Here is a 27,334-nt window from a genome sequence, read left to right on the forward strand (position 1 = left end):
AACTTCCTTTAACCTCAGCTGATAAAGTCTGCTGATGTTACAGAGTTGCAGTACAAGACAGGAACAATTCATCATGATCTAGATAAAACAGTAACACTCATACGCATAACATCTTCATTCAAATCAATAAGTTATGCTCTCAAATTGATACACCACGCTCTTGAATAAAGATAGGGAAAAAGCTCCCTATTAGTGGTTATCTAGCGGTGAGGTTGCAGATTGCAAACAACTGAATACCCCTCACCCTCCCCCGCCAAGCCTGTAGGACCAGAACGACTTCCTGGTCAAACAAGAGAACTGGGATGTACCCAGAATAAATAACTGGGTCAATAACGAGCATCTGGCTTCTCTGGAAATCTGATAAATCTGCTCTCAACTGTTTCCAAAGACAGAAAAACACAAAATACCAAAAGACATTCATGATTAGAGTCACTTTTAATTAATTAGTCAACTTCTAAACAACCATTCAGTCAATAACTTTAAACAAACACATTTATGTATCAACAAGTGCATTTATAGACAGTATCGTTGTCTATAGATGTTGATTTAAACCATGTAGAAAAATAAAAGTCTTTCTGGCAGAGAAAACCAGTCAACAGAGACTCAAAACATCTCGTTCTCTTGATTCATTCAGTATAAAGTTCATTTCCACAGAAATAATTCCATAAGTGCAACAACACAACAGAAAAAAATTATCAGCAACTATTATGATAATCAATTAATCGTTTCAGTAATTTTTTTCAAGCAGAAATGTCAAATGTTCTTTGGTTCCAGCTTCTAAAATCTGATAATTTGCTGATAATTTGACAGTTTAATGAATATTTTAAAGGTTTTAGACAGTTAGTCAAGCAAAACAAGCAAACTGAAAACCTCTAGAACTGCAAGGGTTAATCAATTAGTCAACGGAAAGAAAATTAATTACCAAAATGGCAAAATTCTACCAATGTTTTGTGGTTTCTTTAGGTTTCTATGACAGTAAACTGAATATCTTTAGGTTTTGGACTGTTGGACGCGACTAATTAAGATATTTCAGGACATCATCTTAGACTTTAGGAAACACTGATAAACAAATTTCACCGTTTTCTATCATTTTACAAACCAAATAACTAATCAATTGATCTAAAAAAAAAAACAAAAAAACAAACTGAATCATTTGTTGCAGCCATAAAAACTTCACAGTGCGCTCTGAGAAACTGCAAATGCAATTTTTTCCCCCCATATTTTTTAGCTTTCTGTTTACTAATCTATTAATCGAGAAAACAATCGACAGATTAATCAATAATGAAAATAATCGTTAGCTGCAGCCCGACAACACTTGACGCTCGCCGCTCTGCTGCTCTCAGTTGCCCTTTTTAAAAACAAAAATACTGGTTCAATTCACAAATTAATTACATTTTGCCTTTTTCCCTTCAATCGGCAGTAAAGGTGCAGTTTGTAGAATTTAGCAGCATCTAGCAGAACAGACTTGGCAGAAGTGGAATATAATATTCATAAAATTTTGCATTTTACCACCAGCTCTGTTAATGTTTTTTTTTTTTTTTTTTACCTGGTCGTCATTAGCAACCGGACCTCTATTTGTTTGTTTGTTTGTTTGTCACCCACCTGGTAACCAAACTCCTCACACGCACCCTGAAACGTGGCGTCGCTTGCAGACATTCCTTCATTTTCAGGAAGTTTCATGCCAAAAGCTCTTCAACCAGTCCTCTAGAGAGTTATGGCATCACTTCCTGTCTTTCTTTCATCTGTTACTTTCTATATTCTAAGACAACTCGGCTCCACTACGGCAGCGGTTGAAACCTTCATGATTGTAACAAAAATAAACAAAGCGTCCGCTTCCGTCGTCGTGATTTAGATTAATCTGCATCCGTAAAACTCAGCTTTCTCTCTGACTTGTACAGCGTTCGCTCCTCTCCGTCCTGCTGTTATTACACACGTGTCTGAACTCGCTCATGGACTCGTCTCCTCCGTCGAGCCGTGACGTTTAGCCCACGACCCTCTAGGACTTACTGGGAACAATCTTTGTTAACAGTAGCTAAAAAAAAACAAATATTGAATAAACTACGACATTAGATGCTCCCATCTTTATCTAAACACATGAAGCGAGTCATGTGACATACTGCAGAGGAAGGTTCTGCTCCAAAGCTGCATTTTTACTTAGAAATGTGTTTTCGAATGATGTTTTCTTACTTCCATAGCAAAACCTGGAAGTCAAGTCTCAGGTTTAACATCCAATAATAATTTTGTTCAGGATCTTTTATAAGATTCTGGATTTTAAACCTTCACTGCGCCTTATTCAGACGTCTGCCTTGATACCTTTTCCCTCAGAAAACAGGTGGCACCGCTTGTCATCAACAACAGCAAATCTCTATGTCTGTTCCCGACTCGTGACTCCGTCCTCTTCTCGCTTCAGGAGGAAATAAATACTTTCCCGGTGTACAGTTGGACTCCCTCCCTCCCTGCCTCCCTCAGTCCCCCTCCCACACGCAGTCACACTCCCGTAGCGGGTTTCTCTGGCGCATCGTAGTGATGACGTTGATTCTGTTTTCGGACAGCTCTCGCAGCTGGTTGATCAGCTCCTGAACGCCGGGGCTGGGCCAAGGGTGACCGTTCAGGTAGTCCCTCAGGATGAACGAACGCTCCACCAGCAGTTCCAGCTGCACCAGGTGACGCAGCCGGTGGAGGCTTAGCAGGTCTTTCTCAGGCTCCCGACGGAAAAAGCTGAGAGACGAGAGAGAGAGGAAGATTTTAACTGCATGAACACAACAAGAACTGATCTGAGGAAGCACAACGGCTGAGAAAACACACTTTAATGTTGTTGCTTCTTTTCAAGGAAACACTGGAGTCCTGATACGTAGAGCTGCAACGATTACAACACAAAATTAATCGCCGACTATTTTGATAATTGATTAATCATTTTGAGTCATTTTTAAGATCAAAAATGATCAAATTCTCTGGTTCCAGCTTCTTAAAATGTGAATATTTTCTGGTTTTTCTAGTCGTCTGTGACAGTAAACTGAATTTCTTTGAGTTCTGGACAAAACAAAACATTTTAGGTTGCATCTCGGGCTTTAAGAGACAGTGATCAACCGTTTTCACTATTTTCTGACATTTTAAAAAGATCAAATCACAAATTTAACTGAGAAAGTAATCAACATATTAATAATGAAAATAATTGTTAGTTGCAGCTCTACAGATATGTATAAACCTGAACAACACATCAATACAAAGCTGTTTCCCCAAAGTTTCAGGTGTAAGGCTGCAACTAATGATTCTTCAATCTATTATTATATTCAATTTATTAATATATAAGACTACTAAAAGTAGAAAATCTTATTTGAGAATGTGGATCCAGTGAATTCATTTGGAGTTGTGTTTCTGTCCACCTGGTGAATGTAAGTCCAATATTCACTCTCTTTTAGCTCTGTTTCTGCTCTCTACCAACTCCTGAGGGAAATATCTGGCTCTTTAGCTGCTAAATGCTCCACTATGTTCACCAGCTAGCTAGCTGCTTGCCGTTTGGTGCTGAGCAGGTAGTGTACAGTGGCTTTTTAGAGCCCAAAGCGACGCTACGAGAGCGCTGAGAGTGAACCAAAACAATAAAGTTGCAGCCGGACAGATAAACAACAAGCTGAAACTCGCTATAAAGCTCCGTAAAGCCGTAAATTCACTTTCCCCCCCGTCCTGCTCACCGTATCCTGAGCGTCCTGAGTTGAGGAAACAACATGGGGATTCGTCTGCAGAGGCTGCCGCTGGAGCGGTTCTGCTCGATGTCCAGGTGCTCGAGCGCCGGGACTTTAGGCGCGATGGAGTCCATGTCCTTCAGCGTGATGGCGACACGCAGCGTCAGCCTGGTCACACTGGACGGGATGGTGGTCGTGTACGCAGCGAGAGAGTTTCCACCTGCGAGGACACCATACAACAAGAGAGGAACGTTTATTTGTAGCACGTTTCATACGCAGGGACAATTCAAGCCTTTACATAATGCATTATGACAAATTTAAAAGAATAGAAAATGTTTTAAAAGGAACAGAGACATAAATACAGGACATCTCCATCTTAAACTGCTTTGTTCTCATAATGCAGTACAAGTATAATTACAGAGACAAGAAAATCAGGTTTTTACAAATAAGGTGTTTCATGAGGTCAATGTGGTCATCAGTTCATGCTAGCTGCTCAGAAACCACCAACAACCGCTTTCTTGTTATAAAACGCACAAAATATTAATGTTAAAATGCATATTTCTGCTTATTTTCACATACTGAATGATGTCAGTGATTAGAGACGAAAGAACAGTCGTTTAGTAGATCGACACAGAATTAATTGGAAGCAATTTCTGATAACTGATTGATAGTTTCAGTATTTAAATCAAGAAAAAGATTTTCTGGTTCCAGCTTTGATGTTTTCTCTGTTTTTTTCATTGTAAACTGAACATCTTTGAGTTTTGGACTGTTGGACAGAAAACATCTGAAGACTCATCGACTGTAAAACACGCTGTGTTGGACGTTTTCACACATTTCTGACAGTTTATAGACTAAATAATTAATTTCTAATAGAAACAATTATTGACAGATTACTTTATGACAAAACTAGCTTTATTTGTGATGGACACCAGATGAACTTTTTAACTTTTAGTAATGATATACATACATATTTAAGGCTTTATCTGATATTTGTGTTAAACTTGCCTCAAAAAAGTGACACCAATAAAATGATTAAATATTAGAGAGCAGTCGGCCTCTATTATACACATGAGTCCTCATAATCAGACCAACAGCTTGAAATTAACTCTTTCTTGTTCTGTTTTTCAGCACAAATTATTCGATTCAACAGGAAGTGGTCTTGTAAAAAATAAATAAATAAATAAAACACACACACACACATCAAAGTAAACACTGACTGACTGACCGATGATGGTGAGAGTTTCCAGCTGGTTCAGAGGACTCAGCCAGGACCCGAGGCGACAATCCAGACCCTCTCTGATGTACCTGTAGCGGACGGTGAGCGACCTGAGCGAGGTCAGGCTCCTCAGAGCGTTCTCAGGCAGGATGGTTTCTGGGTAATCCACCAGCTCCAGACTGGTCAACGCCGGGCCGCCGTACGTTCCTGAGGAACCGAAGAAGGAGGAGGAGGAGACGGAGGTTTTTCAAAGCTCGACTTATATGTTTATTACAAAACAAAACTGTGGATTATATCTGGAAGTTGAATGTGTTATCAGATGATTTGAACATATCACAGATGTGTGTATCAGAGTATTTGTCTGAAATTACAACACAGAAAATATATATCTAAAAATATATCTGAAGTCATCTTTTTATAGTTAGCTTCAGCTTCGGCATCCAAATGAGTCAAATCAAGTACATATCTTGTGCCACCGCAGCTCAAAAATTGTGAACCTTTCCCTTTAAACGATTAATTAATTAGTCAATCAGCAGAAAAATAATCAACTGATTAGTCGTTTCAGCTCTTTATCAAACTATCTGTAGGCTGAAACATGGAAAACTGCTGGTTCGGTCCCTGAAGTAACAAAAGAAAGACAGACAGGAGGACAGGCAGGTGTACCGGCTGACCTGGCTGCTCCGGGTCCGGGGGGCTCATGTAGTCGTCGGGCAGCGGTTCCCGCGGCTCCCCCCTCATCCCCCAGGACAGGTGTCTGAGCTTCTTCAAGTTCAGCAGCAGGTGGTGGAAAACCTCTCGGGGCACCGGCCGCACTGTGTCCAGCCCGTAGCCCTCCCCCTGCTGATGGAACAGCAGGTGCCGCAGGTTGACCAGGTGCGACACGGCGCGGATGAACTGCACCGTGCACGGCAGCCGCACGTTACACACGCTCAGGTGCGTTAACCGGTCCCGCAGCTGCTCTGTCAGACCCGGACTCAGCATGGGCTCGTCCCAGGTGGCGTTCCGCACCCCGAGGTCCTTCAGCTCGGGGAACCGCGCCAGGTTGTCCAGGTACTTCTGCTTATACTGCCGGCCGCCGTCTACGAACACGACTGCGGTGAGCGACGGCAGGAACGTAACGAGCCGCCGCCACTCTTTGCGCCGCAGGTGCCGTACCGCTACCCGGGTCAGCCTGCGGCGGTTCAGCGTGTCCCAGAAGCCGTAGGTGTAGCGGCGGAGGTTGGACAGCAGCACCGTGTGCTCCCTCCACAGAGGCGGATGGTCGATGAGCTCCTTCAGGGAGCGGCAGCAGCTGCGGACCGCGTGCCGCTCCTCGGTGCTCAGGAAGCTGAACACATAAACCCAAAGTTCAGGCGGCAGCTGCGGCAGCTCCTCCATCAGATCCCCGCTGCCGCTCCTGCACACTCACACCCAACTTACAGGCGCTTCCGCTGTATGTAAATAACCTGTAAATTCCCTCTACAGACTTTATTTATCACTGTTATTTAAACCTGTTGTTATTTGCAAAGTTTGCTAATGTTTACGCCTCACTGCCGCTCTCTTTTTGGAGCCGTCGCGCCGTTGATGACGCAGACGTTTCAACTTCTTCTTCTTCTAATAATAATACGGCGGTTTGCATCCAGCTCATTGGCGCTTACCGCCACCTTCTGCTCCGGAGTGTCGATCAGACAACAGATTTACAATCTAAATCCCTTCAAAATTAGAAAAAACCCTTCGCAAACACCCTCAGCTACATTTTATCCTCCATATTACATCCTAGTCCTAATATAAAATTTACCCATGTCGGCCACCGTAGCACCCTTTCCGTCTTATCCATCATATCATATAAAAAAAAACCCTGCATCCCTAATTGAATTTGTAAGTTTGCCAGCAAAAAAATCTAATGAATCACAATTTATATGATATGTAAACAGTTTCTCTTAGTTTGATTGCGTTAATTACACACTGTACATTCAATAAAGAAAAAAAAACTATAAAATACTATCTCCACTCTTTTCCTTCAAGACTTTACATATTTAAAAAAAAACATAAAAATGAGGCTACAGAAAAACAACAAGTATCATAAGATAAATGTTTGGCAATAATTGTATTTTTGGAATCATCTAGAATAAATAAAATTATTTTATTTATTTTTATCTTTTCCTTTCTTTGTATCTTTGTAATATTTTCATGTTTTTAATAAAATATTCTTCAAGTTTAAAACTGGAGTGAAATCTGAATTGAAACTGTGAAATAATGTAAATGATTCAGGTAATAAATAAACAGCAGAGTCTAAAGGTGGACTTGAAATGACAGAACATGTAATCACCGCTGATCAAATATATTTTAATTCTTTTCATTTGTTGATGTAAATGAATACAATATAAATTAAAGGAAATCAACAAAAATGATTTAATAGAACACGAAGGACAGATAATTCATGAACAGAGACGAGTTGTTGAAGAATAATACAGAACAAACGTCATCCAGATCAGGATGAAACTTTGACGTTTTAAGGACAAAACTGCTGCAGTATCACCAGTCTGTTGAGTTCAGTTCATTCAAAGGGAAATCTTTGTAAAAAAAAAAAAAAAAAAAAAAAAAAGAAGTAATTTTTTGTCATTTTCTTTTGTCACCTTCTACCAGTTCCTACAATTCCCAGAATGCCTTTTTAACCCTGCAGAGAGCGCAGAGTTGTTGCTTTTAATCATGAAAACACACTGAAATGTGATCATTCAGTTGTGGGTTTTGGGATCATGACAGTAAAAGTTGAGCTAGAAGTAGAGCTGCAGCGATTAATCAATTAGTCGAAAATTAACCGGCCACTATTTTGATAATCGAATCATTTTTCATGCAAAAAAATCCAAACATTCTCCTGTTCGAGTGTCTCAAATGAGAAAACTTGCTGCTGTAATTTGTCTCAACAGTAGGGCTGCAACTAATGATTATTTGCATTATCGATTAAAACTGTCAATTATTTTATTGATGAATGTTTTGTCAATAAAATGTCAGAAATAGTGAAAATGCTGTTATACTTTTCCAGCGTCTTATTTAGTCCAAACAGTCCAAAACCAAAAGATATTCAGTTTATCATGAAGTATGAGAAAGAAAAGCATTAAATCGTCACATTTGAGAAGCTAAAACTAGATAATTTTTAGCTTAATTGCTGTAAAAATGACTATAATGATTATGTGATTGTCAGAATAGTTGCCAATTAATTTTCTGTCCGTTGACTAATTAATTAATCAACTTATTGCAGCTTTATTGAACATTATAGTAAATTTAATATTTACTGTTATTGGATTGTTGTTCAGACAAAAGGACATTTGATGACATCACCTTGTGATCTGAAACATTACGTTTTTTAAAATAATTTTTTAAGGCTGTTTGTTTTTTGTGATTAATGTGACTCAGCTGCTGAACCAGTGGAAAATATCCCCATTTTCCCAGTAATTCCCTCATGTTTTCAAGCAATGGCGATGGACGTTTTTAACTGTTTTCTGATGTTAAATTAGGCAAATGATTAATCCATTAAAAAATAATCATAAAGTCCCTACATCCAACTAAAGAAAATCACCCTTAAACTCTAAACTCAAACCCATAATTGTCTGCTGGTCAGATTATTAACAAATCGGTGCAAAACTGCAGCTCAATAATCTCTCGCTCGTTGATTCTGAGGGATTGAAAACTAAAATCTGTTTGCAGCTGTTTGAGAAACTGTTTCTGCGATCAGATTTCCCCCCCGGACATGACTTGATGTCGTCTGCAGTTTTCTACAGGAAGAAGAAACACAAAGTAGTCTAATGATTAGTAGAGAAATCACCAGTCTGAGTGTTTAATGATGCAATTCATCATCACAAATCTCTCCTTATTTTTCTCTCCTAACAGGATGCTCTGACCTCATCACTGCTAGGTATTTGCAAATATTGTACAATACATTATAATGTGTATTTCTATATATTTACATTTTTATTTCTCCTCTCTCTTATCTTCTTCGTCTCTCTCGCTCCTTTTTTTTTATACTCTAATTGGAATTAGAGCTTGAAGAAGCCAAATTTCGCTGCTTTCAGTGTTGCTGCTGATGTGACAATAAAGCTCTTGAATCTTGAAAGTTTCTTCTCTCGTCACATCGAGTTCTTTCTCTCACTTTAACACGATGCAAAAAACCCCACAGCTGACTGTCAGCTGACCCCCTAAAACACGCACATAAAGAACGTTTCGCACCCGAACGAGAGGAAATAAGAAACCTGATAATCAGACGTAACTATTGTGTTTTCACTTCATTACTCTGCTCGAATCACTGAATGAAAATCTGAGACGTCTAGAAACAAGAAGTCAGTAGTTTGTATTTGCTGTGAATCTGTTTAAATGGTTGAGTTGATATTTTTATATGTCAGAATAAGCAGCTGACACTTTGTTCTGGCTTTTTCTTCGCTTATTTCTGGAAGAAGAAAAGTTAAACTCAAGAGAAAAACAATAAGAGAAAATACAAAATAACTCTTCATCACAGACTCAACACGCTGGTGATGATGCTCAACAACGTCTAAAACACAGACTGTAGTGTGTGAATATAAACCCAGATGATCACATGATCACTGGACATGTGGCTTTGCAGGACTGACGACCTACCAAGAATATCTAGAGCTGCGATAGTTAGTTGATTATTCAACAGAAAATTAATCAGCAACTATTTTGATAATTGATCGAATATTTAAAGTATTAAAGTAAAAAAAAGTAAATTTAAAATAAAAAAAATCCAAACATTTGCTTGTTTGAGCTTCTAACAGTATCTTAACATCTTAATGGTTTCGTCAATTTCATGTTTTGGGAGTTTTAGACTGTTAGTCGGACGAAAAAAAAGTTATTTTAAGTGTTTTCAGATGTTATAAAGATCAAATGATTCATTGATTAACCAAGAATCAGCTGATTAATCAATAATGAAAAGAATCATTAGTTGCAGCCTTATAAATGTCCACTGATGCACGACGTGATGCACGACGTGATGCACGACCGGCCTCACTGACAACTTCTAAAACATGTTTTAATTTTAAATCAACTGAAACTTTCACTATGTTTTCACCTTCAGTTGTAATTGTCATTTTATTTACTAGTCATTTTAAAATCCTCTCAAATGTTTTTTTATGTTCCTGTTTCTTGCATATTTCTCTTTATGTTCTGTGAAGCAGATTGTATTGCATCTTTTCATATGAAATTTGCTCTATACATAAAGATAATTATAATTATTTGTGCGTCTGGTGTCTTTTTGCCGAAGCATGAAATTCACTTATGAATGTATATAAATGTCTGTATTTATTGACAAATGACGTGGTTCTAATATCTACTGATGCGTTTCATTTCTCGGCTCTTCATATTTATTTGACTCTTCTCTGAAGTTTGCGACGCAGCAGGAAGTGATGCTGCTGCTTTACTTCCGCTAATATAAACTATTCAGGAAAAACAGAAATAAGAAATGAGCGTCATGCTGCGTTCGGTCGTTAAAATAAGTAAAATACAGCCACAGAGTATCTGTTACCACATGAAACACAAACAGCTCGTCCTCACCAGAAAAAAACGACAGAATAAGTCGAAAATTCTCTCCGGCAAAAAACGACTTATAGTTACGTTCACGTTGTAATTACGACCGGAGGAAGTGACGCTGCTCAGGTGACGTCGACATAAGGTGACTTCCTCATGAGGAGGACGCGGGTACGGCGGATGGCTGGATAGTTCGCTGAGATGGCGAAAGACACCGTGAGTCGCCACGACTACAATCTTTCCCTAACCAAGTGTATCTAAACCTAACCAGACCTTAACCACAGTGTCGTCACATCATAAAACATCATTATATTTTTAAAAAATGGTCGTTCTTCTGGTCCCCATCCGTCCTCTAGAGGGCGCTGCAAACACTCATATATGTCGTTTTTGGGAGTCATTGACCTATTCTGTCGTTTTTGAGCTGCAAACGTATATTCAGTAAGTTTACTTCTGAAATGCAAGCTGCTGCATCCAGTGGACATTCAGGGTTAAGCTGTCATTCATTTAGTTTGTTTTTTTGTTTTTTTTTTGCTTTTCAGACAGTATGAGGTTTCAAACACATCCGAGTGAATAAGAAAAGAATAATAGTAGCCCTGGTATTTGCTCCTCAAACATTCATTGAGCGTTTTTTTTCTATTTACAAGCCTTTAGACTTTTATTTTGCACAACTCGTAAACATATTTAGGAGACAAACTGGAAAAATATGAACATATTCATCAGCTTTTTCACTCCCCGTCTGCGGCGCGGCGTCAGCTGGACTTCTTTGAGTCCATGTACAAGCGGCCGCCGCCGCCCCCCCCCCTGAAAGAGTCCCATGAGTCTAAATGCTTTATCAGAGGCCCACAAACACTCACAGTCAGTTCAGTAGTCATTCGTCTTCGTTCAAAAGGCAGATTCTGGTGTCGGTTTGAGTTCTGTCACTCTTTTCTGTCAGTTCAAACTCAAATCCAGTATTTCTGTTTTTTTTCCTTCTACTGCGACGGCGAGAACGTCAGGACCATCCAGCCGATCACAAAGTAGAAGAGGAACACCGGGTACACCACCAGCGCCTTGCGGTTGGGCGGCTGGCTGTCGGCGAGGAAGGCCGTGGAGGCGAAGGTGGACCAGCTGAAGGACGCAATGACCACCGCCAGCCGCACGGCGAAGCTGACCGTGCCCGAGCCGCCGATCAGGACGATCCGGCACACGGCCATGGCCACCGTCAGAGGCATGATGCAGTATCCCAACACGCACAGGCTCTGGAAGAACGAGATGGTGCCGCCCAGCAGTTTGGAGTTGAGGGTGATGATGATGGAGCCGAACCAGACGATGACGAAGACCTGAGACGAGAGAATTCAGTTCAACAAGTGAGTGCAGAGTCAGCAGAGATCAATGAAGTCCAATAACTACTGACAACCTTCAAAATATCTAGAGGAGAGCTGCAACTAATGATCATTTTCATTATCGATTAATCTGTCGATTATTTTCATGATTAACTGATTAGAAATTGATGATCATGGCGGTAATTTTCTGTCAATTGACTAATCGTTGCAGCCACAGTCCAGAACCTCAAGATATTCAATTTCCTGTCATATGTGACGAAGAAAAACAGGAAATTATCACATTTGAGAGGCTGATCGGGTGAAATCAAGTAAAAAATATAATTGGGTGCAGATTAATCAATCATCAGAAAATTAATAAGCAACTATTTTGATAATTAGAATAAGTTATTCTCTCGTCGAAGCTTCTCAAATGTGAAAATTCAGCCTCTGCGCCGTGTTTCAAACACGCAGAAAAACACAGATGTCGACCAACTTTTATCAAACAATGACTTAAGATAAGATAAAATACACTTTATTGTCTAAGAGAGAAACTTGAGTACAGCTGCATGTAGAAAAATACACAGTACACACAATACACTGTTGTACCTCTAGTACTCAGAGTAAACACTATTCCTCAAATGATAGAACACAATGACCTCTGGTCCGTAAAGTGGCTGAGCATATTTCAAAGAATTTAAACAATAAAAACGTGAAAACCAGATGTGCAAAAGTGGTTAAGTGTATAAATTAGACATCCAATTAAATAAAACAAGTTAAATAGTATTTCACTCACTATCAGTCAGTATTGCACTTGAACGTACACATTCTGGTCCACAATAATACACAACTGTGCAGTAAATAGATTAAAACTCAAACAGCTTCATTGTTCAGCTTTCTAATGGATATAATAATATATATATATATATATATATATATATATATATATATATATATATATATATATATATATATATATATATATATATATATATATATATATATATATATATATATATAGGTATTGTTAGGGAAATAATTGCATTTGTCATCACATTTAATTCATGATGTATAATTATTTCTTGATCTATTTTTTTCATTTTTCTCCACATTGTCGCTCATATATTTCTTTGTTTTTATTGGATTGTTTCCTGTTCATTTTATGTGCTTCTTATTATTTTTTCATTGTATTTTTCAAAATTATGTTTATTTTTCTCCTGAAGTCGAGGGCAGGTCTGTTTTACTTCACCTCCCCTGTCACATCTTTTATTTTTATTATCTAGATTTTATGCCGTCTTATGTGTGTGCAAATGAAATAAAAACCTGACTGTTGTTTTGAGACAGACTTGAAACATGGTGAACCCGTCCTTTAAATAGCACTGTAACTTAGTTTAACATAAAGTCCTCCACTCAGAAACATGTTTTTCTTCGTGTTCCTACCGTTGGATGTTGTTGGATGTTGTATGAGTTTGTTTTGACTTTCATCTGCTGATGGAGGAAAGTTTCTCTGAGCTCATTGAAAGTGATTTTAAGGGGCCTACGAGCACGATTTGTGACATCACAACTAGTTTTGAAGCCAATTCTGGTCCAATATTCAACTTCCACTAGTGTGATGTGGAAACTTGAAGCCTGCAGTGAACAAACACTGAGAATGGACTTCACAGTTGGGGGGTCTCTTCATCTCAGAGCCCCAGACTGTGGAACAAACTGCCTGTTCAGATCAGACAGGCAACATCTTTAATGTCTTTTAAATTTCTTAAAACATTCTTTTATCAGAAAGCTTTTATGAATGTTTGATGTGTTGCTGTTTCATTATCGTTCTTTTGCTTTAATTGCTGTTCTTTAAATTATTTTTTCTTTTCTGTTAAACACTTTGTAACTTTGTAAAGAAAAGTGATGTATAAATAAAGTTTATTATATATTGTATCCACCAGGAAAACTTTTGAGATGGAATATATTTGCATATTTATAGATTGAGGAATTGAGTAGATGTAATTATAAGGATTTTTACAATATAATTATCACTATTACACAAATTATTATACAAAGTATTTTATAAACATCTCAAAACACGTCTGGAGGGACCAAGTTGCTACATCAGATGCTAACTTTAGCGTCGTTTAAACTAACTGGAAATGATAATAATGAGATAAATAAATGTTAGGGGTACCTCGGCGAACTGCGGGCCACCCTGCTCGTCGCTGTCTGCCGCGCCGCCCTGCAGCAGCAGCGCCAGCGTCACGCACAGCAGCAGCGGGCCCCACAGGTCCCAGTCCCGCAGCAGCGCCGAGCTGCGCTGCGGGTACAGTACGTGGACGAACTTGTTCCCCACCGCCCGTAGGTCCCGCAGGATGGTCTCCTTCACCGGCTCGTCCAGCGTGGAGAACTCATCCTCCCGCCGAGATGAGCCGATGGGCACGGCGATGTCCCCCTCCACCGGGATGTCCTCCGAGATGGAGACATCCGACAGCCCGGCGAACGGCCTGCTGGCCTCCTCCGCTGCCGCCATCGTGCTCTGGAAAAACAAGTTTTAACGAGCCGTTAGTTGTTCCGGGAGTTTAACTAACACGAACACGACCTGTTTACTGTATTTCACCACAACACAGCGACAGAAGCGTCAAATATTCCCTAAAGCTGCGGACTCAGCTCCGGTTGATCCAGTTTGACTGCTGCTGAGGTCCGTCTGCTCCACGTCAGCTGAGGATTGTTTACTTCCGCAGGACGTAAGACACGCACATCCGTGTGCTGCGTTCAGGTACAGCTGCTGAACTCGGAACAACAAAAACAATAACGTAAAAAAGTGTTTTTAATGATATTTTTTTTTATTGGTGAACCCTGAACTTTCTTTATGGAATTCATGCACAGTATATTTTATGTTTTATGTTATTTATTCCATTTTATTATTGATTGATTTATTTTTATTGGCCTTAATGAATAAAAAATGTAATTTCTTAACTATCAGACACTACTATCAGCAGACTCTTAACACTCAACAACTGATTTAATTCTCTCGATAACAGTGCAATTTATTTTCACTTTATTCTTTTTTATTTTCATTTTGTCTCCTCCCTTAATTTTTGACTATATTTGTTTAAAAGAAAAAAGAAAGTCCGCACACCTTTTTCTTAGATGCAGTTTAATGGGAAATTCACAAGTGACGTTTCGGGCAAAAAGCTCTTCTTTAAACTAAAACAAAATATATAGTCGCCATCTTGATTGTATTTATTGATTGTATTTAAAAATAGATCTTAGGCTCTGGTCACATGACAGTCACATAAGATGTCAAACCCATTCTATCACCATCTTATATAAAAGTGTCAATACATATGTGTAAAGAAGAAAAGAAAGAAGCTACAGTGTGAAGACTTTCTTTTTTCTTTTATATATTGTTGCACCTGTTTTAAAGGTTTTTGTATGTGCGCGTCTACCACACACTTTTTAACTATATTTGTCTCAAATTTCACGGTTGCTAGTTAACTTCACTTTCTTTATCAAACCCTGCACAATGTATTTTTTTATTTATTCTCTTTCATTATTTATTTATTTCTATTGCTACTAATAAATAACAAGATAATAAATTTGGAGCTGCAATGATTAATTTATTAGTTTCCAACTATTAAAGTTTGAGTTATTTTTTAAGTAAAAAATGTCCAGATTCTTTGATTCCAGCTTCTTTTACATGAATATTTTCTGATTTCTTTGGTCCTCTATGACAATAAACTAAATGAATTTGGGTTGTGGACAAAACAAGATATTTTAGGACATCATCTTGGGCTTTGGGAAGCAGTGATCGACATTTTTCACCGTTTTCTGACAACTAATTGATTGATCGAGAAAATAATTGATCAATCAGTAATGAAAATTATTTTTAGTTGTAGCCCTGAATAAATGCTATGAGCATTTTTTGTATTTTCCTTCTCTCCTTAATTTATTTGTGAATTTTGACTGAGACTTCACTGTGAGGAATGAGAAAACACAGTTTTAATTCACAGTGCCGCTCCTCCTCCTGATAACTCCTCCCTGTTCTTTCTAACACAACAAGCTCCGCTCTGTGCTCATATTTCCTTGTTCCCTCCCCTTCAGATCTACAGTTTGCAGATGGGTCTAACCAACATGTCAGGCTGCATTCACTGCAGGAACACATGTTGTTCAGATCAGAGCTCAAACTTGTTTCACCTTCTGAGAAAGTGAAACTCAGACAGTCGTTGCCACTGAGAGCTGAAATGGCGGAGAAAGGAGTTCAGCTGGACCGAGAAACAATCAGCTGTTCGATCTGTCTGGATCTACTGAAAGATCCGGTGACTATTCCCTGTGGACACAGCTACTGCATGAGCTGTATTAAAAGCTTCTGGGATGGAGAGGATCAGGGGAAGATCTACAGCTGCCCTCAGTGCAGACAGACCTTCACACCGAGGCCTGTCCTGGTGAAAAGCACCATGTTAGCAGCTTTAGTGGAGCAGCTGAAGAAGACTGGACTCCAAGCTGCTCCTGCTGATCACTGCTATGCTGGACCTGAAGATGTGGCCTGTGATTTCTGCACTGGGAGGAAGCTGAAAGCCCTCAAGTCCTGTCTGCAGTGTCTCGTCTCTTACTGTGAGAAACACCTTCAACCTCACTTTGAATCAAGTAAATTTAAAAAACACAAGCTGGTCGACCCCTCGGAGAAGCTCCAGGAGAACATCTGCTCTCGTCATGATGAGGTGATGAAGATGTTCTGCCGTACTGATCAGCAGAGTATCTGTTATCTCTGCTCTGTGGATGAACATAAAGGCCACGACACAGTCTCAGCTGCAGCAGAAAGGACTGAGAGGCAGAGAGAGCTCGAGGTGAGTCGACAACAAATCCAGCAGAGAATCCAGGACAGAGAGAAAGATGTGAAGCTGCTTCAACAGGAGGTGGAGGCTGTCAGTCGCTCTGCTGATAAAGCAGTGGAGGACAGTGAGAAGATCTTCACTGAGCTGATCTGTCTCCTCCAGAAAAGAAGCTCTGATGTGAAGCAGCAGATCAGATCCCAGCAGGAAACTGAAGTGAGTCGAGTCAAAGAGCTTCAGGAGAAGCTGGAGCAGGAGATCACTGAGCTGAAGAGGAAAGACGCTGAACTGAAGCAGCTCTCACACACAGAGGATCACAACCAGTTTCTACACAACTACCCCTCACTGTCACAACTCAGTGCATCTACAGACTCATCCAGCATCAGTATCCGTCCTCTGAGATACTTTGAGGATGTGACAGCAGCTGTGTCAGAGCTCAGAGATCAACTACAGGACGTCCTGAGAGAGAAATGGACAAACATCTCACTGACAGTGACTGAAGTGGACGTTTTACTGCCAGAACCAGAACCCATGACCAGAGCTGAGTTCTTAAAATATTCATGTGAAATCACTCTGGATCCAAACACAGCAAACACACTGCTGTTATTATCTGATGGGAACAGAAAAGCAGAACAAATAAGTCAACAACAGTCTTATTCTCGTCACTCAGACAAATTCACTGATTATCCTCAGGTCCTGAGTAGAGAGAGTCTGACTGGACGTTGTTACTGGGAGGTGGAGTGGAGAGGGAGAGCAGTTGGTGTAGCAGTTGCATACAAGAATATCAGCAGAGCAGGAGCCTTGCATGAATGTATATTTGGGCTCAATGACAAATCTTGGATGTTACGTTGTGACACTAACAGTTATAAATTTTGGTTCAACCGTATCTCAACTTCCGTCTCAGGTCCTGGTTCCTCCAGAGTAGGAGTGTACCTGGATCACAGAGCAGGTATTCTGTCCTTCTACAGTGTTTCTGAAACCATGACTCTCCTCCACAGAGTCCAGACCACATTCACTCAGCCTCTCTATGCTGGACTTCGGCCTTATAATTATGGAGACACAGTTGAGTTGTGTAAACTCAAATAGACAGAAGTCATTTCAGACTTCATGTGTCAGATTCTGTTGTAATGCTTCATGTTTTTGTCTCCATTGTTTCTGAGAGTTTGTTGCTGTGGTGTTTCTGAACTGCACAGAGATAAGCTGTCAATCAAACTGGGATTATCAACACTTTTCTTCTCATTTGTTGTTCTGTTGATGTTTTGAGTTTCTTTAAATGTCACTTTTTACTGTGTGTTTTTATCCATGGAGGCTATCACTGCTCATGATGACGTCTTTTACCTTCACTAGGTAGATATTTTGTTCTCATCACTTTGTAAATTCATAAAGAAATGTACACTCAAACTGTAATTATCATGATAATAATCATTTATTATGTTCTTGTACATAGCTGACATTCTGGGTTAAACTAACTGATTGTGTGGATGAAGTGAATCTAAACATGAAATCATTGAACAAGAGTCATTTAACAGACTTTACTGATTGGATGTGTGAACAATCTGAAGCTTTACATAATCAATAAAGATGTTTTTTTATCAACAGTGAGCAAAGTATTTTCTTCTGTCTTCATCTCAGGATCTCATTCAAAGCTTCTGGAAAAAATGTGAAACTAAAATGAGAGTTTATTTGAGGCAGATTTCCTCCTGAAACACCACAAAGTACAGAGTTCATGTTCAGAGCAGACAAACATTTGTCAGTCAGTCTCTGTACTTTCAGCTTTCTTCACTAAAGCAGCTTTGTCACAGAGAAAAGAGCAGAGTTTTCTATCACTTGTTGCTTTTATAAACAAGATTTTCTTTGTGCATTTAGTTGAAGTTAGTTCTCAAGTTTGTACTCGAGACTTTTCTTAAGTGTCGTTCAGAGAAGTTTGATGAAGACAAGTTTGTAAAGTTTAAATCCAGACTTGATAAAAACTTCTTGTGACTGATTTTGTTCGAGGTTTAATCTCTCAATCCACAAACTGCTGCTGTGCTGAAGAGTTTTTGTCATTTATATTAACTGGCAACAAAGAAATGCATCTAAAACAGTGGTGATTAGTTTCCTGACAGCTGTGATTGATTTATTGCACCATCACGGGTAACATTAATCCACCTTTTCTACTGCAGAAGTCATTCAGGAATCATTTGATCAAAACTCTGCACATATGAGACGCTGAGTTCAGTTCAATCGTAATGAACATCAGAAGGAAATAACATGTTCACTCCAGTTTGAAGCCGTGAAGACTCCATAATAGATGTTTGGTGAAGTTTTCTCAGTCGTCACTCAAACACTGTTACAGTTTTAACTAAAAAACTCATATTTTAATATCAAAACTAAATTAAACACATGTGTACTCCATCAAATCCAGACATAAAATGATTAAACTATAAACTGAACATATCATTATTCACATCTGGTCACATGTATTTCTATGTCCGTCACTCAGATTTCAAGAAGTCAGAGAAATCACAGCCTGCAGTATCAAATCTCACATCCACAAGTTCTGTTTACAACCTGAAAGCTGATGTGAATAATATTTGCAGACTGGAAACTCTTCTCTCCCATCTTTCCCATGTGACCTGAATGCAGCGTCAGTGTTACAGGGTGTGACTTCTGTCAACAAACTGACACAGTGTGATATTACAGATATTAAAATCTGTCTTTACTGATATTGTTTGAAGCTGCCAAAGGCTCAGTGGAGTTTTTACATGTCTTCCTGCAGTGAACACAAATCTCTCTTCCTGTAACATTCAGTGACTCCTCCCAGCTGGCTAAATTAGAGACATGTTTGTCAGAAGTCCATCACTGGATGTGCAATAATTTCCTGCATTTGAATGCACACAAGACTGAAATGCTGCTCGTTGGTCCAGCTAGATTCACATCGTTTTTTACAGACTTAAACATTAATCTTGACGGTTGCACAATTTCTCAGACCCATACAATCAAGAATTTGGGAATAGTATTTGATCGATCCCTTACATTTTAGCCACATATCAACTATATAACACGAACAGCCTTCTTCCACCTGCATTTTAGCCATGACATTTTCATTGGTTTCATTGCGTTAAATAATATGTTATGTTGTACATCAAAAGCAAAGTTTCAGTTATATTCAATGTTAAAGACAGAATGATGAATACCAAATACTTCTGTCAGTGCTAATACAGAGGAAATTTAGTTTTTTTTAAAAAAGGTGGGAAGGTACCAATATTTTTGGCCAACATTTCTATACTTTCCTCACTAACTCTACAAACCCACCAGTGCTGTATCGTCAACAGACTTTAGTCAGTTAATGTGTGAGTCTGTGGATTTTAAATTCTTTGCATTCAAAGAAAACAACACAGGAGATAAAATGGCAGCTTGTGGTGCGTCTGTGTGTAGAAGAAACATCTCTGACAGCCCAACTTTTACACACACTTAAGGATTGCATTTTTTAAATAAAAAAAGCTGAAATTAAAGCCTTTATTAGTAATTATTATTAAAGTCTTCATTGGTGGTTTGGATTATGATCCTCACTTACTGGAGGTTTGACTTTAGTTTTCACTGCGTTCTGGTTTATTTTGCAGTGATTTTAGTTTGTGTTAACAGCTACTGAAGTTCAAGTTGAACACGGTGTGTTTGAAGCAGCTTTTATTTCACCTTGATGCTTTAATGTGAATCATTTTCTTCACAATGATCAATAAAGCTGTTTTTAACCAATAAATAGAAATTGACCGGATTTTAAGGAAGAGTTAGAGAAATATGGAGGCATCACCAAACCCTGACATGCCAACAAGTATTTTACAGCTAAATGCAAAAATATTTTCAGATGGTGAGCAGGTTTTAACTGAGACTTCACTATAAATGAGGAAACAGTTTTAATTCACAGTGCTGCTCCTCATCCTGATAAACTTCCCTGTTCTTTCAAACACAACAAGCTCCTCTATGTGTTCATATTTCCTTGTTCCCTCCCCCTCAGATCTATAATTTGATGATGGGTGTAACCAACATGTAAAGCAGTACAAGAGCTGTCGGGCTTATTTCAACTTCTCAGTAAGTGAAACTCAGACAGTCGTTGCCACTGAGAGCTGAAATGGCGCAGAAAGGAGATCAGCTGGACCGAGAAACAATCAACTGTTCGATCTGTCTGGATCTACTGAAGGATCCGGAGACTATTCCCTGTGGACACAGCTACTGCATGAGCTGTATTAAAGGCTTCTGGGATGGAGAGGATCAGAGGAAGATCTCCAGCTGCCCTCAGTGCAGACAGACCTTCACACCGAGGCCAGAAAGGATTGAGAGGCAGAGAGAGCTTGAGGTGAGTCGACAACAAATCCAACAGAGAATCCAGGACAGAGAGAAAAATGTGAAGCTGCTTCAACAGGAGGTGGAGGCCGTCAGTCGCTCTGCTAATAAAGCAGTGGAGGACAGTGAGAAGATCTTCACTGAGCTGATCCATCTCATCCAGAAAAGAAGCTCTGATGTGAAGCAGCAGATCAGATCCCAGCAGGAAACTGAAGTGAGTCGAGTCAAAGAGCTTCAGGAGAAGCTGGAGCAGGAGATCACTGAGCTGAAGAGGAAAGACGCTGAACTGAAGCAGCTCTCACACACAGAGGATCACAACCAGTTTCTACACAACTACCCCTCACTGTCACAACTCAGTGCATCTACAGACTCATCCAGCATCAATATCCGTCCTCTGAGATACTTTGAGGATGTGACAGCAGCTGTGTCAGAGCTCAGAGATCAACTACAGGACATCCTGAGGGAGAAATGGACAAACATCTCACTGACAGGGACTGAAGTGGACGTTTTAGTGTCAGAAACAGAACCCAAGACCAGAGCTGAGTTCTTAAAATATTCACGTGAAATCACACTGAATCCAAACACAGCAAACACAGATCTCTTATTGTCTGAGGGGAACAGAAAAGCAGAGCTAACGAGACAACGACAGTCTTATTCTAGTCGCCCAGACAGATTCACTCGATGGTGGCAGGTCCTGAGTAGAGAGAGTCTGACTGGACGTTGTTACTGGGAGGTGGAGTGGAGAGGGGTAGAAGTTCGTGTAGCAGTCGCATACAAGAATATCAGCAGAGCAGGGATTGAAAGTGCATTTGGATTCAATGGCAAATCTTGGATGTTGTATTGTGGCACTAACAGCTATATATATTGGTTCAACAGTATCTCAACTCGCGTCTCAGGTCCTGGTTCCTCCAGAGTAGGAGTGTACCTGGATCACAGTGCAGGTATTCTATCCTTCTACAGTGTCTCTGAAACCATGACTCTCCTCCACAGAGTCCAGACCGCATTCACTCGGCCTCTCTATGCTGGACTTGGTCTTTATAATGATGGAGACACAGCTGAGTTGTGTAAACTCAAATAGACAGAAGTCATTTCAGACTTCATGTGTCAGATTCTGTTGTAATTCTTCATGTTTTTGTCTCCATTGTTTCTGAGAGCTCGTTGCTGTGGTGTTTCTGAGCTGCACAGAGATCAGCTGTCAATCAAACTGGGATTATCAACACTTTTTTCTTCTTTTTATTTGTTGTTCTGTTGATGTTTTGAGTTTCTTTAAATGTCACTTTTTGCTGTGTTTTTATCCATGGAGGCTATCACTGCTCATGATGATGTCTTTTACCTTCACTAGGTAAATATTTTGTTCTCATCACTTTGTAAATTCATAAAGAAATGCAAAATCAAACTGTAATTATCATGATAATAATTAATGAGGATATCATTTATTATGTTCTTGTACATAGCTGACATTCTGGGTTAAACTAACTGATTGTGTGGATGAAGTGAATCTGAACATGAAATCATTGAACAAGAGTCATTTAACAGACTTTACTGATTGGATGTGTGAACAATCTGAAGCTTTACATAATCAATAAAATGTTTTTTCAACGGTGAGCAAAGTATTTTCTTCTGTCTTCATCTTAGGATCTCATTCAAAGATTCTAGAGAAAATGTGAAACTAAAATGAGAGTTTATTTGAGGCAGTTTTCCTCCTGAAACACCACAAAGTACAGAGTTCATGTTCAGAGCAGACAAACGTTTGTCAGTCAGTCTCTGTACTTTCAGCTTTCTTCACTAAAGCAGCTTTGTCACAGAGAAAAGAGCAGAATTTTATAACACTTTTAACAAACAAGATTTACTTTGTGCATTTAGTTGATGAAGTCTTTGTTATACAGGCCTAAAAAACTGGAAAATTGTAAGAATTCATTTGATCAAGTTTGGGTGTGAAGAAGTTTTGTTGCGTCCTGAAAATCATTCACCAGCCATAGACTTGTGTACTAGTTTCCCTTTTCCTGTTGTGTCTTGTCTGTAAAAGTTGTAGTGTTTAGTACTTGTAGGTGTAGTATTAGTAATGAATGTGTATGTAATTAAAGTGAACTTGTTGGTGTTTTCTTGTGCTTGCATGTCATTCACTTAACCTTTGCAAAATCATAATTAAGATTTATAACAATCATAATTCTAAATGACCTCTCTTTTGTGGCCAACATGGAGGACTGTTTCCCCATTATTATACTTACTCTAATACGAGTTATGTCGCTGGACGAATAATTTCATATTGGAGCTGTGCACAATAATGACTCATAATTCCCCCATAAAATAATAAAGATATTTGACTGCACAAATTCCTACATGAATATAATCGTATTTTTTGTTTAGATAAAGTGTCCATCACTCACAGTTCCCAGATATTTAAAACTACTGATCAGCGCTGGAATTTAACTAAATACATTTACTCAAGTAATGTACTTTAGTACAGTTTAGAAGTACTTGTACTTTACTTGAGTATTTCCATGTGATGCTACTTTATACTTCCACTTCACTACATTTCAGAGGGAAATATTGTACTTTCTACTCCACTACATTTATTTGACAGCTTTAGTTACTTTTCAGATGAAGATTTGACACAATGGATAATATAACAAGCTTTTAAAATACAACACATTGTTAAAGATGAAACCAGTGGTTTCCAACCTTTTTGGCTTTTGACGTCTTACAAAAAGCAGTGTGTAGTCAGGGTCACATTTCACATGTCTATGAGTTGTTAACAGCTCCACCAAATAGTGATTTTTCCTTCTAAACTTCTCACATGCTTTCATTACAATAAATGTTCAAATGATCCAATATTTCAGCAAAAATCAAAGATTAGAGAAAAAGTCCAAAAACTGAAAACAGATTTGTGTATCAGAACTTTGTTTTTTCTTCTTTCCTCTCCCATTAATCATCTCACCACCCCTCAGATTTATCTGCTGACCCTTTGGAGGGCCCCGACCCCTAGGTTGGGAACCGCTGGACTAAACTATCTAAGTGTATATAAAGTAGTTGAAACTAGCTCCACCTCCAGCAGCTACAACAGTAACATGCTGCTGTAACACTGATGCTTCACTATTAATAATCTAATGATGTCATATATAATAATATATCAGTCAGAGGGACCAAACCACTACTTTTACTGCAATACTTTAAGTACATCAAGCTCATAATACTTATGTACTTTTACTGCAATACTTTAAGTACATCAAGCTCATAATACTTATGTACTTTTACTTAAGTAGGATTTTTCATGCAGGACTTTTACTTGTAATGGAGTATTTTTATATTGCTGTATTGGTACTTTTACTGCAGTAAAGGATCTTAATATTTCTTCCACTGCTGCTGCTGACAGTTTCTACAGAGGATCATGTGACTGTCAAAGGTCGACATTTATCAGCAGAGTGTTGCTGGATAAGATGAGCTCTCTGCTTTTATCTGCTTTTATTTCAAACACAATCAAAAATGCTTCAAAGAAGTTTATTAAATATGTGAGAAAATGATGATACAGCCATTAAATGATTTTATCACACTTAAGCGTAATAACTGCCTGTTGTCAGTCAGCTATTTTTAACCAATAAATAGAAACGGATCTGATTTTAAGGAAGAATTAGAAAAATATGGAGTCATCAGCACACCCTGACATGCCATTAACATCTTACAGCCTTGTTCCCTCCCCATCAGATATACAGTTTATAGATGGGTGTAAAAAAAATCTGATGTAATACAAGAGCTGTCAATCCTGTTCAACTTCTCAGGAAGTGAAACTCAGACAGTCATTGCCACTGAGAGCTGAAATGGCGCAGAAAGGAGATCAGCTGGACCGAGAAATAATCAGCTGTTCAATCTGTCTGGATCTACTGAAGGATCCGGTGACTATTCCCTGTGGACACAGCTACTGCATGAGCTGTATTAAAGGCTTCTGGGATGGAGAGGATCAGAGGAAGATCTACAGCTGCCCTCAGTGCAGACAGACCTTCACACCGAGGCCTGTCCTGATGAAAAACACCATGTTAGCAGATTTAGTGGAGCAGCTGAAGAAGACTGGACTCCAAGCTGCTCCTGCTGATCACTGCTATGCTGGACCTGAAGATGTGGCCTGTGATGTCTGCACTGGGAGGAAGCTGAAAGCCCTCAAGTCCTGTCTGGTGTGTCTCGTCTCTTACTGTGAGAAACACCTTCAGCCTCACTTTGAATCAAGTAAATTTAAAAAACACAAGCTGGTCGACCCCTCGGAGAATCTCCAGGAGAACATCTGCTCTCGTCATGATGAGGTGATGAAGATGTTCTGCCATACTGATCAGCAGAGTATCTGTTATCTCTGCCCTGTGGATGAACATAAAGGCCACAACACAGTCTCAGCTGCAGCAGAAAGGACTGAGAGGCAGAGAGAGCTCGAGGTGAGTCGACAACAAATCCAGCAGAGAATCCAGGACAGAGAGAAAGATGTGAAGCTGCTTCAACAGGAGGTGGAGGCCGTCAGTCGCTCTGCTAATAAAGCAGTGAAGGACAGTGAGAAGATCTTCACTGAGCTGATCCGTCTCCTCCAGAAAAGAAGCTCTGATGTGAAGCAGCAGATCAGATCCCAGCAGGAAACCGAAGTGAGTCGAGTCAAAGAGCTTCAGGAGAAGCTGGAGCAGGAGATCTTTGAGCTGAAGAGGAAAGACGCTGAACTGAAGCAGCTCTCACACACAGAGGATCACATCCAGTTTCTACACAACTACCCTTCACTGTCACAACTCAGTGCATCTACAGACTCATCCAGCATCAATATCCGTCCTCTGAGATACTTTGAGGATGTGACAGCAGCTGTGTCAGAGCTCAGAGATCAACTACAGGACATCCTGAGGGAGAAATGGACAAACATCTCACTGACAGTGACTGAAGTGGACGTTTTACTGTCAGAAACAGAACCCAAGACCAGAGCTGGATTCTTAAAATATTCATGTGAAATCACACTGGATCCAAACACAGCGAACAAGAAGCTGTTATTATCTGATGGGAACAGAAAAGCAACATTCATGAGTCAACAACAGTCTTATTCTAGTCGCCCAGACAGATTCACTGGATGGAGTCAGGTCCTGAGTAGAGAGAGTCTGACTGGACGTTGTTACTGGGAGGTGGAGTGGAGAGGGGGAGTTCATATAGCAGTCGCATACAAGAATATCAGCAGAGCAGGAGGCCCGAATGAATGTATATTTGGACTCAATAACAAATCCTGGATGTTATATTGTAGCACTAAAAGTTATATATTTTGGTTCAACAATATCAAAACTCCTGTCTCAGGTCCTGGTTCCTCCAGAGTAGGAGTGTACCTGGATCACAGAGCAGGTATTCTGTCCTTCTACAGCGTCTCTGAAACCATGACTCTCCTCCACAGAGTCCAGACCACATTCACTCAGCCTCTCTATTCTGGACTTGGTCTTGGGTCTGGAGTCACAGTTGAGTTGTGTAAACTGAAATAGACAGAAGTCATTTCAGACTTCATGTGTCAGATTCTGTTGTAATTATTCATGTTTTTGTCTCCATTGTTTCTGAGAGCTCGTTGCTGTGGTGTTTCTGAACTGCACAGAGATCAGCTGTCAATCAAACTGGGATTATCAACACTTTTTTTCTTTTCATTTGTTGTTCTGTTGATGTTTTGAGTTTCTTTAAATGTCACTTTTTGCTGTGTGTTTTTATCCATGGAGGCTATCACTGCTCATGATGACATCTTTTACCTTCACTAGGTAGATATTTTGTTCTCATCACTTTGTAAATTCACAAAGAAATGTACACTCAAACTGTAATTATCATGATAATAATCATTTATTATGTTCTTGTACATAGCTGACATTCTGGGTTAAACTAACTGATTGTGTGGATGAAGTGAATCTGTACATGAAATCATTGAACAAGAGTCATTTAACAGACTTTACTGATTGTATGTGTGAACAATCTGAAGCTTTACATAATCAATAAAGATGTTTTTTTTCAACAGAGAGCAAAGTATTTTCTTCTGTCTTCATCTCAGGATCTCATTCAAAGCTTCTAGAGAAAATGTGAAACTAAAAGGAGAGTTTATTTGAGGCAGTTTTCCTCCTAAAACACCACAAAGTACAGAGTTCATGTTCAGAGCAGACAAACATTTGTCAGTCAGTCTCTGTACTTTCAGCTTTCTTCACTAAAGCAGCTTTGTCACGGAGAAAAGAGCAGAGTTTTCTATCACTTGTTGCTTTTATAAACAAGATTTTCTTTGTGCATTTAGTTGAAGTTAATTCTGAAGTTTGTACTCGAGAGTTTTCCTAAGTGTCATTCAGAGATGAAGACAAGTTTGTAAAGTTTAAATCCAGACTTGATTAAAATTTCTTGTGACTGATTTTGTTTGGGGTGTAATCTCTCAGTCCACAAACTGCTGCTGTGCTGAAGAGTTTTTGTTATTTATATTAATTGATAACTAATTAATTGACAATTGAAATGCATCTAAAACAGTGGTGA

The 27,334-nt window shown here is 39.3% G+C and overlaps 4 protein-coding genes across 4 annotated transcripts; 2 read left to right on the forward strand and 2 right to left on the reverse strand.

Moving 5' to 3' along the window:
* Nucleotides 1-416: 416 nt before the first annotated feature.
* On the reverse strand, nt 417-6,969 carry LOC137200394 (uncharacterized). The gene is made up of 4 exons (XM_067615173.1): nt 5,568-6,969; nt 4,906-5,103; nt 3,690-3,900; nt 417-2,718 (listed from the first exon to the last, which is right to left on the reverse strand). Exons 1-4 carry the CDS (start codon nt 6,271-6,273, stop codon nt 2,466-2,468), a joined length of 1,368 nt encoding a protein of 455 aa, XP_067471274.1. The 5' UTR covers nt 6,274-6,969; the 3' UTR covers nt 417-2,465.
* A 294-nt stretch (nt 6,970-7,263) lies between these two features.
* yipf6 (Yip1 domain family, member 6) lies at nt 7,264-14,434 on the reverse strand. Its single transcript, XM_067615174.1, has 2 exons — nt 13,879-14,434; nt 7,264-11,729 (listed from the first exon to the last, which is right to left on the reverse strand). The coding sequence occupies exons 1-2, from the start codon at nt 14,215-14,217 to the stop codon at nt 11,382-11,384; spliced, it is 687 nt and encodes a 228-aa protein (XP_067471275.1). The 5' UTR covers nt 14,218-14,434; the 3' UTR covers nt 7,264-11,381.
* A 1,329-nt stretch (nt 14,435-15,763) lies between these two features.
* Nucleotides 15,764-18,389, forward strand: LOC137200196 (tripartite motif-containing protein 16-like). Its single transcript, XM_067614838.1, has one exon. It carries the CDS (start codon nt 15,851-15,853, stop codon nt 17,603-17,605), a length of 1,755 nt encoding a protein of 584 aa, XP_067470939.1. The 5' UTR covers nt 15,764-15,850; the 3' UTR covers nt 17,606-18,389.
* Nucleotides 18,390-24,549: 6,160 nt separating this feature from the next.
* LOC137199985 (tripartite motif-containing protein 16-like) lies at nt 24,550-26,836 on the forward strand. The gene has a single exon (XM_067614632.1). It carries the CDS (start codon nt 24,655-24,657, stop codon nt 26,320-26,322), a length of 1,668 nt encoding a protein of 555 aa, XP_067470733.1. The 5' UTR covers nt 24,550-24,654; the 3' UTR covers nt 26,323-26,836.
* The last annotated feature ends 498 nt before the right edge of the window (nt 26,837-27,334 follow it).

This window comes from Thunnus thynnus, chromosome 16 (genome assembly GCF_963924715.1).
Source record: "Thunnus thynnus chromosome 16, fThuThy2.1, whole genome shotgun sequence".
Classification (NCBI taxonomy): domain Eukaryota; kingdom Metazoa; phylum Chordata; class Actinopteri; order Scombriformes; family Scombridae; genus Thunnus; species Thunnus thynnus.

Bases quoted from the DNA above. Each gene is read 5' to 3' on its own strand.
- yipf6 (XM_067615174.1), bottom strand. From the start codon at position 14,217: ATGGCGGCAGCGGAGGAGGCCAGCAGGCCGTTCGCCGGGCTGTCGGAT. The intron at 11,730-13,878 runs GTACCCCTAACA...CTCTCGTCTCAG, and splicing joins GTGGCCCGCAGTTCGCCGAG to GTCTTCGTCATCGTCTGGTT.
- LOC137199985 (XM_067614632.1), top strand. From the start codon at position 24,655: ATGGCGCAGAAAGGAGATCAGCTGGACCGAGAAATAATCAGCTGTTCA.
- LOC137200196 (XM_067614838.1), top strand. From the start codon at position 15,851: ATGTTGTTCAGATCAGAGCTCAAACTTGTTTCACCTTCTGAGAAAGTG.
- LOC137200394 (XM_067615173.1), bottom strand. From the start codon at position 6,273: ATGGAGGAGCTGCCGCAGCTGCCGCCTGAACTTTGGGTTTATGTGTTC. The intron at 5,104-5,567 runs GTCAGCCGGTAC...TCGGTTCCTCAG, and splicing joins CCCGGACCCGGAGCAGCCAG to GAACGTACGGCGGCCCGGCG. The intron at 2,719-3,689 runs GTGAGCAGGACG...CTCGTCTCTCAG, and splicing joins CTCAGGACGCTCAGGATACG to CTTTTTCCGTCGGGAGCCTG.